Raw genomic sequence first — 17,435 nt, forward strand, 5'->3', positions numbered from 1 at the left:
CAGCCACCCAGGGATTGTGGCAGGATCCAGGTACCCAGGAACCCCTCTGGGACCCAGGTGACACAGACACTCACGGTCCATGGCAGGGTGCAGGTGACACAGCCATCCACAGGCCATGGCAGGGTGCAGGTGACACCTCCCCAGGCCCGCCACGTGTCCGGGACACAGGAGCCACCCCCGGGCCGTGCCGGGAGCGCTCGGCTCCCTCCTGCTCCTCCCCGGTTCCCGATGCCGGGGAAGCTCCCACGGGCAGTGCCAGCCCCGAGCGGGCCGGGGCCAAGCCCCGAAGGTGCCAAAAAGCGAGCCCAGCTCCGGGCAAGCCCCATGCGTCCTGCGGGATGGATCCTGTCCCCAAATCCTTCCACGATCCCCGTTCCCACAGGAGCCAGTGGGACCAGCCCCTCACAGCCCCCCAAACCCGGGAATGTGGCACGGCCCCCGTGCCAGGCGGGGGGCACGGAACGGGCAGAGGGGCTTTGCTGCTTGCTTGCTTGCTGTTTTCCCTTTGCTGCTCTCCCTTTGCCACTCTCCCTTCGCTGTTTTCCCTTTGCTGGTTTTTTTCCCTTAGCTGGTCTCCCTTGCTGCTTTCCCCTTGCAGTTTTCCCTTTGCTGTTTTCCATTTCCTGCTCCCCCTTTCCTGCCCTCCCCTTGCTGCTCTCCCCTTCTCTCTCTCCCTTCCCTGCTCTCCCTTTCCCCTCTCTCCCTCGCTGCTCTCCCTTTCCCTTTCTCCCTTCCCTGCTCTCCCTTCCCCTCTCTCCCTCGCTGCTCTCCCTTTCCCATTCTCCCTTCCCTGCTCTTCCTTCCCTGCTCTCCCTTTCCCTTTCTCCCTTCCCTGCTCTCCCTTTCCCGCTCTCCCTCGCTGCTCTCCCTTCCCTTCTCTCCCTTTCCCTCTCTTCCTTCCCTTCTCTCCCTTCTCTTCTCTCCCTTCCCTGCTCTCCTTTCCCTGCTCTCCCTTTCCCATTCTCCCTTTCCCTCTCTCCCTTCCCCTCTCTCCCTCTCCCTCTCTCCCTTTCCCTCTCTCCCTTCCCCTCTCTCCCTTTCCCTCTCTCCCTTTCCCTCTCTCCCTTTCCCAGTCTCCCTTCCCCTCTCCCTTCCCCTCTCTCCCTGCTGCTCCCCCTCGCTCCCTTCCCTGCTCTCCCTTTCCCTCTCTCCCTTCCCTGCTCTCCCTCGCTGCTCTCCCTTCCCCTCTCTCCCTTTCCCTCTCTCCCTTTCCCTCTCTCCCTTTCCCATTCTCCCTTTCCCTCTCTCCCTTCCCCTCTCTCCCTCTCCCTCTCTCCCTTTCCCATTCTCCCTTTCCCATTCTCCCTTTCCCTCTCTCCCTTTCCCTCTCTCCCTTTCCCTCTCTCCCTTTCCCTCTCTCCCTTTCCCATTCTCCCTTTCCCTCTCTCCCTTCCCTGCTCTCCCTTTCCCGCTTTCCCTTTCCCTCTCTCCCTTTCCCATTCTCCCTTTCCCTCTCTCCCTTTCCCTCTCTCCCTTTCCCATTCTCCCTTTCCACTCTCCCTCTCCCTCTCTCCGTTCCCCTCTCTCCCTGCTGCTCTCCCTCTCCCTCTCTCCGTTCCCCGCTCTCCCTGCTGCTCTCCTGCAGCCGCGTCCCGGAGCCCGGCGGCAGCGCAGGCACGGCGGGCCGGGGCGGGCGGGCCCAGCCCGGCTACCATGGCTACCCAGCCCCGGCGGAGGCATCCGGGCTCGGGGGGAGGCGCCGGCCCCTTTCATGCCGCAGAAAGCCGCGACATCAGGGCTCTCTTGTTGGATGTCACCGTCTCCCTCCCAGCGGCGTGAAGAATCAATTAGGAAGAATTAGCGACGCGTCACCGGGGCTCGGGAGGGGACAATTGCGGGGCCCGTCCTGCCCTGGAGACGCGGCTTGGCCCGGAGGAGCTGCCTTTGCGGCACCGCTGCCCCGGCTGTCCCCGGGCCCTGGCAGCGCTCCAGCCGCAAGCGGGATGGATGCCCGGGCACCCACATCCTTCGGGATGCGGATTCCCAGGAGGGGACAGGGCGCGGGGGGCACTCCGGCGCTCCCGCCTCGCTCGCTCCATCCCTGCCGGGCTTGGGCTGGATCAGGCCCCAAAGCCCGCAGCGTGCCCGGCTGGAGGTGCCGCTGCCGCGGCTCCGGGGCTGGAGCGGCTCTCTGGGAATGTGGCTCGCACCGTGTCGCCTCTTTTCCCTCCTCTTTCCATGTGCCTGTGTATATATATAAACCAGAAAGGGGAAAAAAAAAACCCCAAACTCTGATTAAAATCCCCTTTTTTTATTCACCTGCCCATCTTTCCTGTCTGCATCTCTCCTTCTATCCAAACTCATAATTAATCGCTCAAGGCAAAAGTAATGAATGTTAATTGGCCATCTGTACAAAGACTAATTAAAATCTACCATGCTGGGGATTAAAACATACCTATAGCAACTGCCTGAATTGAGAATGAGACAGAGGAGAGATTGAGAAAACAGCTGAAAGGCTTGTGCAAAACGCAATCTCGCTTAGGTGTGAGATGAGTTGCAGCTCCGAGATCTGAGATGCTTTATTATTAAATTAAAAAAAAACAACAAAACAACCAAAAAACGGGGAGGGGGGGAGGGTGGGGAAGAAACTTCTGAGCTGGGAGCTGGTTTAATGGGAAGAAAGGCCGCGGGGGATTTCAAAGGAGGAGTGACCCCCAACATTTCGCGTCGGGTTTGGAAGAGGATAAAACCTGCCCGCTCCCCTCCCCGCCCGCAGGGAACACTCGGGGGCGTTTGCAGCTTTTTTGGGGGTTTGTGGCTGTGAATAAACGCGCCGGGGAGCGGGAGAGGGGAGAGCGGCCTGGCGGGGATTTGGGGCTGAGGGACGGAGCAGGCGATGGGGCACGGCCGGGGCTGTGCCCGCTCTGCCCTCGGCCGCTCCGTCCCCTCCTTTGTCCCAAAGCTTTGGCTCCGCAGCGCGGCCGCCCCTTTGTTGGGAGGCTTTGGGGCTCGGGGGATTGTTCCCCAACGAGGAAGCGGCAAGGAATGTTCCCAGAGCTGCTCTTCCTCCTCCTCCTCCTCGGGGTTGCGGCCCCACGAAGCCCCCGGACCCTCCCCGTGCTGCTGCCGAGCCGGCTCCGTCCCACCTGGCCCAGGTGTCCCCTCTGGCGCTGGTGGCACCGCTGGAGGTGGCAGGAGGAGCGCAGGGCTGGAGGGGACCCCGGGGGATGCTGAGGGGGGACAGGGAGGCCGGACCCTCACCCCAACAGGCTCGGAGCAGCTGCGGGATGTGCAAAACTCCATTTCAAAGCTCAAAAAGTCAGAACCGAGCGCTCCGGCCACAGCCGGGGCCGTTTGCGCTGGAAGTCACCGAGCTGCGGCTGCACCGCCTCGCGTCCCCGAGCGGCTGCAGGCCGGCGATGTCCCCACCCCTCCCCGCACGTCCCAAACCAGCCCTTTTGAACTGCGGATCACATTCCGGGGGTGCCGGGTACCCCCGGGCCGCGCCCCCCATCCCCGCCGGGGGTTTCTGGGGCGGGCGGCGGGGGCAGCGCCCCCGGGAGCGGCGGGGCTTTGCCGCCGTGCCGGGAGCTCGGGGCTCCGCTCTTGTTTTCTCAGATCGGGCTGTGTTTACTCCCAACACGAGTGACCGCCGTGGCCCCATTACGGCGGCACTGACAGCTCGGCTGACAAGTGCGCTCGCGGCAGGAATGCGAATGCGGCTGCCGGCCCCAGCGCCGCCCGCGCCGCGCCGCGCCGAACCGCCCGGGAACCGCCCGGGAACCGGGACACGGCTGCGACACCGGCAGGGACACGGGGAGAAGAACCGGCAGGGACACGGGGAGCGAGAACCGGGAGGGACACGGGGAGAAGAAGCGGGAGGGACACGGCAGCGAGAAACGGGAGGGACACGGCAGCGAGAAACGGGAGGGACACGGGGAGAAGAACCGGGAGGGACACGGGGAGAAGAAGCGGGAGGGACACGGCAGCGAGAAACGGGAGGGACACGAGGAGCGAGAACCGGCAGGGACACGGGGAGAAGAACCGGGAGGGACACGGGGAGCGAGAAACGGGAGGGACACGGGAGCGAGAACTGGACAGGGACACGGGCTGCGAGAACCGGCAAGGGACACGGGGAGCGACACGGGCTGCGAGAACCGGGAGGGACATGGGGAGCGAGAACCGGGAGGGACACGGGAGCGAGAAGCGGGCAGGGAGACAGGGAGCGAGAAGCGGGCAGGGACATGGGGAGCGAGAACCGGCAGGGACACGGGAGCGAGAACTGGGAGGGACACGAGAGAGAGAATCGGGCAGGGAGACCGGGAGCGAGAACCAGGGAGGGACACGAGGAGCGAGAACCGGGAGGGACACGGGAAGCAAGAACAGGGAGGGACATGGGAGCAAGAACCAGGAGGGACACGGGGAGAAGAACCGTCAGGGACATGGGCTATGAGAACCGGCAGGGACATGGGCTGCAAGAACTGGGAGGGACACGGCAGCGAGAACCAGGAGGGACACAGGGAGAAGAACCGGGCAGGGACATGGGAGCGAGAACCAGGGAGGGACACGGGGAGCAAGAACCGGGAGGGACACGGGGAGCAACATGGGGAGTGAGAACCAGGAGGGACACGGGGAGCGAGAACCGGGGAGGGCTCCGAGCCCCAGGGCATCCCGCTTGGGGTGGGAGCAGCACGGGGGGATCGCCCTTCCTGCCTCAACTCGGAGCTGGGATCTTCCACCAGGGTGGGAATGACAGGGATTACCAGCACAGGAGGGATGGATGTGGTTTTCTCTCCTTTTCTGCCTGAACTCAGAGCTGAGGGCAGCCTTCAGGGCCTCCTGGCATCATCCTGTGCTCGGGGAGGTCTGCACAGGAGGGATGGGAGCTTGGTCCCTTTTTCTTGGGATCTTCCCAAGCCTGCTGGGATCCCAAAAGGATGGGAATGCCAGGGATTCTCTGGGGTTATCCCGAGCTCAGGATGGTTCTGAGGGCAGGTGGAGGATGAGGAGTGCAGGTGTGCTGGATGTGCTTGGCTCACCTGGTGTTGGATTGAGTTTTATTTTTACTTAGAGATGGGGTAATTGAGAGGTGTTTTTAAAACTCCTGCCCAGGGCAGGGGGTTGGGGCTGGCTGAGCTTTAAGGTCCATTCCAACCCAAACCATTCTGGGATTTCAGAATTCAGAAAAGGAGGCTTGAAAGGAGCAGCTGAGCAAGACAAGAGCCTGGCTTTGGACCAGTGTGCAGAAAAAAACAAGGGAAACCAAATTTCTGCAGCTTTTCCCACTGGGATGGGGGTGGCTGTTGGTCTGCAGGGCCCACTCCAACCCCTGGTGGGATTGGTAGGTCCAGAGCAGCTCTGGGAGTGATGCCAAAGTCAGGACCCAGCCCTAGTCCCAGTTTGGATCCATCCCTACTCCCAGTTTAGATCCAGCCCTAGTCCCAGTTTGAATCCAGCCCTACTCCCACCTTAGATCCAGCCCTACTCCCAGTCTAGATCCGGCCCTACTCCCAGTCTAGATCCGGCCCTACTTCCAGTTTAGATCCAGCCCTATCCCAGTTTGGATCCAGCCCTAGGCCCAGCTTGGATCCAGTCCTAGGCCCAGTTTGGATCCGGTCCTAGGCCCAGTTTGGATCCGGCCCTAGGCCCAGTTTGGATTCGGCCCTAGGCCCACCTTGGATCCAGCCCTAGTCCCAGTTTGGATCCAGCCCTAGGCCCACCTTGGATCCAGCCCTAGTCCCAGTTTGGATCCGGCCCTAGTCCTACCTTAGATCCGGCCCTAGGCCCGGCTTGGATCCAGCCCTAGGCCCGGCTTGGATCCAGCCCTACTCCCAGTTTAGATCTAGCCCTAGGCCCACCTTAGATCCAGCCCTAGGCCTGGCTTGGATCCAGCCCTAGGCCCGGCTTGGATCCAGCCCTAGGCCCGGCTTGGATCCAGCCCTAGGCCCGGCTTGGATCCCGCCCAGTTCAGCTGCTGTGCCCGCACAGCTCAAGGTGGTTTAATTAATCACAGATCATTTCTGCAGTGCCCCTCCAATAACCTCCCCAGCAAACGAGCTAATTACTCATTAAGGCAGGGAAGCTCTGTGGGACAGGACAGCTCAGCAGAGCTCTGCTCCCTGCTCTGCCCGGGTTAATCTGTGAGCTCCTCCCGGCCTCGGTACTCGTTAACCCCGGCTCACCAGAGCCCTGGGATGGGGGGACCTCAGGGATCATCTTGTTCCATCCAGGGACACCTCCCACTGCCCCAGGTGGATCCAACCCCAGTGTCCAACCTGGCCTTGGGCACTGCCAGGGATCCAGGGGCAGCCCCAGCTGCTCTGGGAATTCCAGCCCAGCCCCTGCCCACCCTCCCAGCCAGCAATTCCTTGCCAAGATCCCAGCCCAATCTCCCCTTTCCCAGTGGCAGCCATTCCCTGCCTCCTGTCCCTCTGTCCCTTGTCCCCAGTCCCTCTGCAGCTCTCCTGAGCCCCTTTAGGGATTTTAAATATTCCCTAGAATTTCCCTTCTCCAGGGGAGCATTCCCAACTCTCCAGCCTGGCTCCAGAGCAGAGGGGCTCAGGAATCCTGGAATGGGTTGGGTTTGAAGGGACCTTAAATCCCATCCCACCTCATCCATGGCAGGGACCCTTCCTACTGTCCCAGGGCAGGGGCACTGCCAGGGGTCCAGGGGCATTCACAGCAAATCTGGGAACTCCAGCCCAGCCAGGAGTTCCTAATTCCCAATATCCCATCTCTTCCTGCTGTCTGGGCATTCCCTGGCTCCTGTCCTTCTGTCCCTTGTCCCCAGTCCCTCTGCAGCTCTCCTGGAGCCCCTGCAGGCCCTGCCAGGGGCTCTGAGCTCTGCCTGGAGCCTTCCCTTCTCCAGGGGAGCATTCCCAGCTCTCCAGCCTGGCTCCAGAGCAGAGGGGCTCCAGCCCTGCAGCAGCTCCGGGGCCTCCTCTGGGCTCTCTCCAGCAGCTCCACGTGCTCCTGCTGCTGGCCCCAGGGCTGGGGCAGCTCTGCCCGTGGGCTCTCACCTGAGGGGCACAGGGACACCATTCCCACCTTTCCTCTGCCATCACCCAGGGCTGGTGCAGCTCTGCAGGTGTGGCCTCACCTGAGGGGCAGAACCCCCCGTGCTGGAGCTGCTGCTGAGGCCACCAAAGGCAGGGAGGGGACAGCAAGGAGAGGATGTGGCTGAAAAATGGGTCACAGGGCAGAGAGCCAGGACAGAGGGACGGGACGGGGGGGACAGGCAGTGGCTCCAGCCCCCAGGAGGAGCCTGTGTGAGGACCCAGCTCAGCAGAGAGGGGTTTGTGGTTCCAGCACTCTCCAGCTCCCTCCTGCACATCCCAGCAGGACGTGGGACCCCACAGGACATCCCTGTGCTGGGGCACAGCTCCAGGACACCCCAAAGAGCTCCTGCCTGGTGCTTTTTGATGGAGGACGTGTCTCCAGGGCCATCCCCAGGGCCGGGCAGGGTGGGGGTCCCTGTTGGGCACCACCAGCCCTTCCCCCCCGGCACGGGGAGGGAGCAGCTCCTGTACCTTTGGCCCCGGGCAAAGGCAGCCGCTGTTTTCCAGCCCGGAGCTGGGCGCTGGGGGGCTGGAAAAGCTGAGCTCAGCGCTCTTGGGCTCCGGGAAAGCCAGGCCTCCTTCCCCCCGTGCTGGGAAAGCTTTGGCAGGTCAGGGGTGAGCCGTGTTTCATTGGGGTGGCTTTGGGGGGGGATTTAGGGCCCCCAGCCCTGCTCCCAGCCAGGGAAATGAAACCCAGCGGCGTCCTCGGCTCCTGCCCCAGCCGGCTCAGCCCACCACAAAGGGCACAGCGTGTCCCCAGCACGGGGAGGGGGTCTGGGGGTCCCCCGGGCACCTGGGGCGGGCGGTGTCACCCCAAAGCATGGCACTGAGCCCTCCCCTCCTGCCCCAAACCGCTCTTGAGGCCAGCACGGGGCTTTCTGTGGCATTTTTTAGGGATTTCAGCCGAGGAGGCACCTGCACAGCTCCTGCTGCAGCTTTATCCCCCTGCTCAGGGGGAAGGAAAAGCGGGGAAGGAGGGAAAAGGGATAAAATGCCCTACCCAGGGTTTTGCTGCTGGAGGCACGGTGGGAACTTGTGGAATTTGGGGGGAAATCAGAAGCGCCTGGGGGACACCCCAGGGCTGGAGGGGTTTTGGGCTTGGAAGCCGCACCCGATTCCCAGCAGGGAGAGCAGGGGATGTAGGAGAGCTCATTTTGGGGTCGCTCCCTGCAGGGTTCACCCCTAGCCCAGCTCACAGCGCTGCCCAAATCCCGCGGCTCCCCACAGGACACACGGATCCATTGGGATACACCTGCCCAGGAGAGCTGTGGGAATTAGGAGAGCTCTGGAGAGCTCCAAACTCCTTTATTTTTAACTCCCTTTTGCGTTTCCCCTACTCGAGCCTCCGGCAAAGCCCCCGGCGGCGGGGCGCGGATCCCTGAGCACAAAATGCTGCCAAGGGATGGGCGCGGGGGCAGAAGGAGGCCGGAATCCCGCTCCATCCCCTGCCCACTCCGCGCTGCTTTTCCAGAGGCATCCCGGGCTCCCCGCGCCAGCCGGGCTCTGTTCCCCGGTCTCGGGACGCCCTCAGCTGGTGACCGAAAGTGCAGGAGAGGGGAATGAAAGTTCTCATAGCATTTTGTCTTCTCATCGCGCACGGGCTGGTTCCCGGGAGGGGAGCGCCGGAACCCGGGCAGTGTTGGCACCCAGAGAACCCTGGCACCCAGGGGATGCTGGTACCCAAAGATGCTGGCACCCAGGGGATGCTGGCACCCAGAGGATGCTAGCACCCAGAGGATGCTGGCACCCAGGGGATGCTGGCACCCAGGGGATTTTGGTACCCAAAGATGCTGGCACCCAGGGGATGCTGGCACCCAGAGGATGCTAGCACCCAGAGGATGCTGGCACCCAGGGGATGCTGGTACCCAAAGATGCTGGCACCCAGGGGATGCTGGCACCCAGAGGATGCTAGCACCCAGAGGATGCTGGCACCCAGGGGATGCTGGTACCCAAAGATGCTGGCACCCAGGGGATGCTGGCACCCAGGGGATGCTGGCACCCAGGGGATTTTGGTACCCAAAGATGCTGGCACCCAGGGGATTTTGGTACCCAGAGGATGCTGGCACCCAGGGGATTTTGGTACCCAAAGATGCTGGTACCCAGGGGATGCTGGCACCCAAAGATGCTGGCACCCAAAGATGCTGGCACCCAGGAGATGCTGGCACCCAGGAGATGCTGGCACCCAGGGGATGCTGGCACCCAGGGGATTTTGGTACCCAAAGATGCTGGCACCCAGGGGATTTTGGTACCCAGAGGATGCTGGCACCCAGGGGATTTTGGTACCCAAAGATGCTGGTACCCAGGGGATGCTGGCACCCAAAGATGCTGGCACCCAAAGATGCTGGCACCCAGGAGATGCTGGCACCCAGGAGATGCTGGCACCCAGGGGATGCTGGTATCCAGGGGATGCTGGCACCCAGGGGGATGCAGGTACCTGGAGGATTGGTACTCAGGGAATGGTGATGCCCAGGGGGTCCTGGCACCTGGGAGTGCTGGTACCTGGGGGATGGATGTTGGCATCCAGGTGAGATTTGTACCCAGGGGATGCTGGTACCTCGTGGATGTTGGCACCCAGGTGTGGAGTCTTCATTTCTTTTTGCCATGGTCAGGGTTAAATCACGAGGTGGCATTTCTCGCTCTGCTCAGCTGCTATCAGTCCTTATCTCTGTCACAGCCTCACACACCCCGAGCTCTGCAGCGCTGCACTCTCACACGCTGGAAACGGAGCCCTGTCTCTCTCTCCAAGGCCTTTGGAGGATGAACTGCCCGGTGCAGGAACGACACCCGGATTGTTTTCACTGTTAACCCAGAACCAACCAGCCCTGGCTGCAACGGGGACTCCTCATCCAGTGACACACAACACCCAAAGGAGGAGGAGGAGGAGGAGGAGGAGGAAAAGGAGAAGGAAAAGGAGAAGGAAAAGGAGAAGGAAAAGGAGAAGGAAAAGGAGAAGGAGAAGGAGAAGGAGAAGGAGAAGGAGAAGGAAAAGGAGAAGGAGCAGCCTCCACCCCAAAACCTCCCTCCTGCTCCATATCTATCGCCACATTCTGAACCCCACACTCTGAGTTTCCCCCCTGTGATATCACACACTTCTCCCCAAACTCCACCCCCACAATCCCAGCTCTGCCATTCCATTCTGGAAGCTTCTCCAGGGCCCCAGGTCAGCGCAGAGCTCTGCTGGGGGGCAGAGCCTGGCAGCACAGAGAGTCTGGAATTCCCAGGGTTCCAACACCCAGGGGATGCTGGTACCCAGGAATGGTGACACCCAGGGGATGTTGGTACCTGAAAATGATCCAGGGCCAGCAGAGGGGACACGGACCTGTCCCAGCAGGGTCAGAGGAGCTGCTCTGGAGCCAGGCTGGAGAGCTGGGAATGCTCCCCTGGAGAAGGGAAGGCTCCAGGCAGAGCTCAGAGCCCCTGGCAGGGCCTGCAGGGGCTCCAGGAGAGCTGCAGAGGGACTGGGGACAAGGGACAGAGGGACAGGAGCCAGGGAATGCCCGGAGGACAGGGAGAGATGGGATCTTGGGGAGCTCTGAGGTTATTTTATGCAGAGAGCCAGATCCCAAAATATCCCTGCCCAAGAGGGGATGGAAAAGCCTCCAGGGATGCAGGGGAGGAGAGGGGGATATTTCAGCAGCCCCCAGCCCAGGGAGGCTTCCCAGCCCCGTAAACCCGGCAGGAATCAGATCCCAGGACATTCCCAGTGCCAGGGCTGGGAGCTGCAGAGGGATTTTTTGCTGATGGAAGTGTCCCAGGCTGGAAGCAGGGCTGGCTGGGGAGGAGGGGTTTAGGAGCCTGGCAGGATTCACTGAACACAGAACGAATGAAAGGGCTCCGAGAGGGGAGGACAGGACTGCAGCAGGGAGTTCTGGTGCCTTGCTGGGTGAAGCCAGTGCTTAACCCAGGATCCTCCTCCCTCCCTGGCAGGAATTCACCCACCCTCAAAGACCCGGCTGAAACCCCAGAGCAGACAGGCTCCATGATTTTAATGAGTGTAGAATTTTAATGACCGGAGAGCCAGGGGGACAGAATCTGAGCTGCAGGGTTGGGGTGGAGGGGGCACAGAGGGGCACTGGCCATTTCCAGGGCACATTTCAGGTCTTCAAAACAACTTTTCTGCATCAGCTTTCCAGAGGAAAAGTCTCTGTGTGTCTGCGCCTGCTGCAAGCTGAAGGAAAAATGGCAAAAAAACCCCCACAAACAGTTAAAAGGAAGGGGCTGAACCCCACAGTAGGGCTCGGACCCCACACCTGCAAGGGGAGCAGGGCAGGAACTCGGGGCTGTGTCTTCGCTCTGACCTCTCCTCAGGTTTGTGTGAGCTGCTGAGCCCAGCCAGGCTCCCAAAATTCCCAATTCCTCCAGGCCAGCTCCCTCTCCTGGCGGCTCCTGGTCTTTGAGAGCAAACCACCGGGAGAGGCTGTGCTGCTCCCCAGCCCGGAGCCCGCCCAGCCCCGCAGGAGGAGCCCTGCTGGGCAGGGACAGAGCCAGGTGTCACCGTGACCTGTCATGGAAAATCCCTTCGCCGGGATTTCTCTCCCGAGAAGCCCCAGAAAGGAAATGTACCCGGGTGTGCTCGCTGTGGAATTGCTCCGGAGGCTGTTCACCAGCCGGGGCACCTTGGATTGGCTCCACGTGAATTGGTTTTACCCGACCAGCAATCCCACCCCAGCTGGGTCAGACTCCCTGGTTTGTCACGGGTTTTTGTTATTCATTTTTTTGACTGGTGGATCCTTTCTCTCCATAGCTTAGCGTAGTTCTAGCACGGCATTTTTAGTATAATATAACATCATAAAACAATAAATCAGCCCTCTGAACCATGGAGCCAGATTCCCATCTCTTCCCCCAGCAACCACCTCAGCAGGGCTTGGGGGGACAGCCCCACCCAGGAACGGCTCCTTGGGGACAAAGGGGACACACACGGGGACACAGCTCCTGCTGGGGCGTCCGTGGGGCTGGCACAGCCCTCGAGTCCCACAAACTCCTGAGTCTGAGCCTGCAGGGCCATTCCGTGGGGACGAATCCCAAATGCCCGGGAGTGAGGGACTGCAGCCCTGCCAGCGAGGGCTCGGCAGCAGGAGCTGCTTCCCAGCCCCAGAGGGCACCCAAAGGCACCCAGGGGTGTCCTTAAAGCCCCCCAAATCCCAGGATTTGAACCAGGCCGTGCCGGAGGCACCAGGGAAAGGCTCAGCTGGAAGCAAAGCAGGGAGGCAAAGGCGGAGGAGCTCAGACGTCAAAGAAATCCACGTGTGCTCCGGAGGGAAAGGAATCCTCCTGCAGGAGCCGGAGCAGCTTCTGGGCTGACACGGAGCTCGGGATGAGCTGCCCCTGCTCCTGCAGCCTCTGGAAGCGCTGGCGCAGCCCGGGGTCTCCAGTCTGGGTGCGGGCCAGCAGCTGCATGTCCGTGTCCAGAGGCCCTGGGGAAAAGGAAAAATCACCACAAAATTCACCGCAGGAGAAAGGAAAACCCAGGGCTTGTTTTCACCTCTGGAGCCAGGCTGGGAGAGCTGGGAATGCTCCCCTGGAGAAGGGAAAAATCCAGGGAATGCTCAGAGTCCCTGCAGGGGCTCCAGGAGAGCTGCAGAGGGACTGGGGACAAGGGACAGAGGGACAGGAGCCAGGGAATGCCCAGACGGCAGGAAGAGATGGGATATTGGGAATTAGGAACTCCTGGCTGGGCTGGAGTTCCCAGATTTGCTGTGAATGCCCCTGGATCCCTGGCAGTGCCCCAGCCCTGGGACAGTAGGAAGGGTCCCTGGCATGGATGAGGTGGGATGGGATTTAAGGTCCCTTCAAACCCAACCCATTCCAGGATTCCTGAGCCCCTCTGCTCTGGAGCCAGGCTGGAGAGCTGGGAATGCTCCCCTGGAGAAGGGAAATTCCAGGGAATATTTAAAATCCCTAAAGGGGCTCAGGAGAGCTGCAGAGGGACTGGGGACAAGGGACTGAGGGACAGGAGGCAGGGAATGGCTGCCACTGGGAAAGGGGAGATTGGGCTGGGATCTTGGCAAGGAATTGCTGGCTGGGAGGGTGGGCAGGGGCTGGGCTGGAATTCCCAGAGCAGCTGGGGCTGCCCCTGGATCCCTGGCAGTGCCCAAGGCCAGGCTGGACACTGGGGCTGGGAGCAGTGGGGCAGTGGGAGGTGTCCCTGCCCATGGATGGGATGGGAGGGGATGTGATGGGTTTTCAAGTCCCTGTCCCCCCCCAACCCAAGCTGGAATTCCAGGATCCCAATGGAAAATCTGCCTGGGAGATGGCCTTGGAGTGCCCCTGCTGCATCCAGCACAGGGAACCGGCCTCCCCGCTGTGCTGCAGGGGGGGAGCAGGGCCGGGCTGCGGGAATGCCCATCCCAAAGGCAGGGGAAGGCGGGCGGGCAGCAGGGAGCTGCTCTCCTCACCCGGGGCATAGCTGAGCACACGGACTCCGGGCTCCTCCAGCGCCAGCACACGGAACATCATGTCCCGGGCAGCCTTCCCCGAGCAGTAGAGAGCCCAGCTGGGGAAGGGCTCCAGGGCACACAGGGATGAGACGTTCACCACGGTCCTGCTGCAGCCAGGCCGGGCCCCAAAGGCCCTCAGGGCCGTGGAGGTCAGGCACAGCGCCGAGCTGATGTTGAAGGAGAAGTAGGCGTTGATCTCCTCCAGGTCGGTGAGGTCCAGGAAGGATTTGGAGATGTCTCCCAAGGAGCCTGGGAATCACAAATGCAGAATGGTTTGGGGCGGGTGGGATCCTAAGGAATGTCCTGTCGGCACCCTGCCATGGCAGGGACACCTTCCAGCGGTGCTCCAAGCCCCAGTGTCCAGCCTGGCCTGGGACACCTCCAGAACGATGGGAAAGTGACTTCTTACAGATGGGATCAACCCACAGCAGGTCCCTTTGGCTGCCACGTTCCACACCCAACACTGGCAGAGCTTTGGGCCCAGCCCCTGCCAGGTCCCACAGCGGCCTGAGGAGCCCAGCACGGCTCATTTCGGGTCACACTGACCCACCAGGGACAGGGACCTGCCCTGCCAGCCCTCTGCCAACACAAACAGCTCCCAGCCTGGAGCACAATGTCCCCAAGGGCCACCACGCAGCCTCAGATCCTGGAACCCCTGTGGAGCCCAGGGGTGACTCACAGCCACGATGGGCAAAAATGGCACCGAAGGCGTTAAAGGCACGAGGAAGGACCCACCAGGTGGGGCTGGAAGCTTGTCTGAAGGTTTGGATTTGGGGAGCAGGGGGATGAGAAGGTGCAGGAGGGCAACTGGCACAGCAGAACCTTGGGAGCAGCAAAGCACTGCCAGGACCCCCCAGTGGATTCCTTTAATGAACCCACACCCGGACAAGGGGAAATCCCGCCGCTCCTTTTCCCTTTTGGGTTATTTGCTGGCACCCCAAGCCCGGAGCAAGCCCCGGCTCAGCCGGAACCGCGCGGGGCTGACCCGGCTGCCCCCGGGGGCGGAGGGCAGCGGCTCGGGGAGGGGACAGGCGGGGACAGCCGTGTCCTACCGGCGTTGTTGACCAGGAGCAGGCGGCCGAAGGACTCGTCCCGCAGCAGCTCCCGCAGGGCAGCGCCCGCCCTCCGCAGCCCCTCCTCGCAGCCCAGGTCAGCGGCCACGCACCGCACCCGCAGCTCGCCGCTGCCGGTGGCACTGCCGATGGCACTGCCGGTGGCACTGCCGGTGGCACTGCCGGTGGCCCCGGCGCGCAGCTCGCTCGCCAGCTCGGCCAGCGCATCCTCGGAGCGCGCCAGCAGCAGCAGCGCCGAGCCGGGCCCGAGCTGCGGCGCCAGCAGCCGCGCCAGGCTGCGGCCGAAGCCGCGGGAAGCGCCGGTCACCACGCAGGCGGTGGCGGCCCAGCGCCCCGGTCCCGGTGCCGATCCCGATCCCGGTGCCCGCTCCATCCCGGAACACAGCGGAGGGGGCGTGGGAACGCGCCTGCCCACGTGACCCGCCCCATTCATGCCGCCGCCGCTTTGTGAATGGCCGCCCCGAGCGCGCGGGCAGCGCCGCCGCCTCTGATTGGTCGGCGCCGGCGGGCTCGGCCCGGTGGGTGGGTGGGGGGCGTGGTCGGAGCGGGGCGCCCCCTTGCGGCCGCTGTGAGGGGCGCGGCTGCCGTGAGGGAGCGGCGGGGCGGGAACGGGAGCGGCACCGGGAAAAGGAACGGGACCGGGAAAATAGAACAGGAAAGCGACCGGGAACGAGCCCGGGACCGGGAACAGCGACGGGAGCGGGATCGGAACCAGCAAGGAGCGCGAACGGGACCAGGGGTGGCGATGTGGCTGCGCCCCTGGAGCGCCGGGCCTCGCCTGCCCACAGCGCGGCCTTCCCCCCACTTTGGGTTTTTTCAGTGCACTTTTCGGCATATTTTTCAAATATTTTTAAATCTAATTTTTAATCTTTTTTTAAAAATATATTTTTTAATATTTTTTTTCTCCCGCGGATATAAATTCCCTTTTGTTGTGCCTGCCCAGCCCTGTCCCCCCCTGCCGCTCCTGCAGGGCACCGGAGCCTTCCCTCCCCTTTCCCGCTGCACTCCCGCCTTTGGCACCCAGCACTGGCCCTTCACTCGCGAGTTAAAGCCCTCTCTGATCGCAAAGAGCCCTAACATCCTTTTAAAAAATTAAATACCCCTGTGCATGAGGGCGCAGCCAGCTTTCAGGGAGGGTTTTTCCGAGGAATACCTGGTTGGTGTGGAAGGAGCTGGCAGCAGGGCTTGGATCCCCAGCTGCTCAGCGCCAGGCCAGATGGTGCCAGGCAGGTAATGGAGCGGGATTCCTCTCAATTAAGCAGCCACAGGCTGGGCTGGAACCCTCCAGCGATCTAATAAAGCATGAAAAATTCATGGCATGGCAAAAACCCAAGAGCACTATTTGTTTTGCTAAAGCGAATCTTACACATTCGGCGAAATTAAGATCATCAGCAAAAAGGAAAAAAAAAAAAACCACCAAAAAAAAACAAGGCAGCAAATGTGTATTTTTTTCACAAGTAGCTTCCTGATGGCAGAACTTGCTTCAGTCACTGCCAGTTTCCCCTTGCCGCTTTGGCAGCTCCAGCCTCCTGCATCCACCAGGATTGCTGCCCTGGCAGTGTGACACAAAGCTGTGTTTGGTGTCAGGTACACACAGGCAGCGCGTGCGCTTGTGACTGTGAGAGGTGTGGAAACTGATCAGGGGACAGTTAAAGGACAAACTCTAATCAATAACCGAGGGGTAAAGCATGGAAGAAGGCTTTTGAACCCATCCTTTGTTTGCAGTTAACCTTTATAGCATCTGAATTAAAGCTTTGAGGATGCTGCTGCTGGACAGGAACTTTCTGCACGTAGCCAGGCCTTGAACAGCTTTGCAATAATAACCTTTGGAAGCACAATTTTAGAATATTGCTTGTAGTCAGGAGCTTTGAAACTATAAGTTTAGAATATATGTAAAGGAAACGCTTAGCTCGACACCTTAGAGAAACAGTAAAAAGCAGCTTGAGAAAGGAAGATGAATCCTTGAGAAAGGATTGATGGCTTTGACCAAGGGAAGCTGGACATCACTGCTATGAGGTTTATGGTCTTTGCAATTACAAGGTGGGCCCACATCTGGAGTCTGGACCGCACCAGCTGGGAGGCCTCTTTCTCCTTTGGGAAGCCGGACCCCACCATCTGGGGATACTCCTTTCTGGGGTACATCCTGAGGAAAACTAACCCACAACAGTGACGTGAAAACTGGGAATAGAAACTGCTGAGAGGGTGTGTGCCCCTAGAAATACCTGTGAGCCCCAACCATCGGCGTGCAGCTGGAGGGAAACCTTCCCCCGCTGCACCCAGCGCTGTTTGCTCACACTTTACCCCATTAATCAATTATTGATTGCTGCTTGGATATTGGCCCGGTCGAGCCTCGTATTTGTAACAGCAGCCACAGGGAGCCGGGCGCTGGGAATGGCAGCGATGGCTGCCCTGGCCTTGCAGCAGCCCAGCTCTGCCAGCAGGGCATTCCTGGGGCGCTTGGAATGGCCTTCGGAAGGTGCTCCTGCCCACGGTAGGAGCTGGGGTGGGGTGGGCTTCAAGGTGGCTCCCAGCCCAAGCCGTTCTGTGGTTCTGAGCAGGAGGGAGGGTTTAGGAAGGATTTTATCTTTAGCTGCTAGAAGTTGCTCCTGCTAAATTTAATTTTTTTTTTAAAAAAGTACAAATCAGTGGGAGGGAACTGGTGACCAAACGAGCCCAGAGCTGGAACTGGAGACCAGGGAAATTATCATGGAATCCCAGAACAGTTGGGGTTGCAAGGGATCTTAAAGATCACCTCATCCCAGGGCAGGGACCCCTCCTGCCATCCCAGGTGGCTCCAAGCCCCGTCCAGCCTGGCCTGGGGCACTGCCAGGGATCCAGGGGCAGCCACAGCAGCTCTGGGAATCCTGCCCCAGAATCCCACCCTGCCAGGGCAGGTCGGTGTGTGCAATTCCCGCAGCTGCTCTGGG

The 17,435-nt window shown here is 61.2% G+C and overlaps 1 protein-coding gene across 1 annotated transcript; it reads right to left on the minus strand.

The window, feature by feature from the left end:
* Positions 1–10,978: 10,978 nt before the first annotated feature.
* On the minus strand, positions 10,979–14,907 carry SPR (sepiapterin reductase). Its single transcript, XM_038136552.1, has 3 exons — positions 14,488–14,907; positions 13,394–13,684; positions 10,979–12,412 (listed from the first exon to the last, which is right to left on the minus strand). Exons 1-3 carry the CDS (start codon positions 14,879–14,881, stop codon positions 12,222–12,224), a joined length of 876 nt encoding a protein of 291 aa, XP_037992480.1. The 5' UTR covers positions 14,882–14,907; the 3' UTR covers positions 10,979–12,221.
* Positions 14,908–17,435: the final 2,528 nt, after the last annotated feature.

This window comes from Motacilla alba, chromosome 4 (assembly GCF_015832195.1).
Source record: "Motacilla alba alba isolate MOTALB_02 chromosome 4, Motacilla_alba_V1.0_pri, whole genome shotgun sequence".
In the NCBI taxonomy this organism is placed as follows: domain Eukaryota; kingdom Metazoa; phylum Chordata; class Aves; order Passeriformes; family Motacillidae; genus Motacilla; species Motacilla alba.

Excerpts from the sequence above, each read along its gene's own strand:
- SPR (XM_038136552.1), bottom strand. The coding sequence starts at position 14,881 with ATGGAGCGGGCACCGGGATCGGGATCGGCACCGGGACCGGGGCGCTGG. Across the intron at positions 13,685-14,487 it reads GCTCCTGGTCAACAACGCCG|GCTCCTTGGGAGACATCTCC; the intron begins GTAGGACACGGC and ends TGTGATTCCCAG. Across the intron at positions 12,413-13,393 it reads TGTGCTCAGCTATGCCCCGG|GGCCTCTGGACACGGACATG; the intron begins GTGAGGAGAGCA and ends CCTTTTCCCCAG.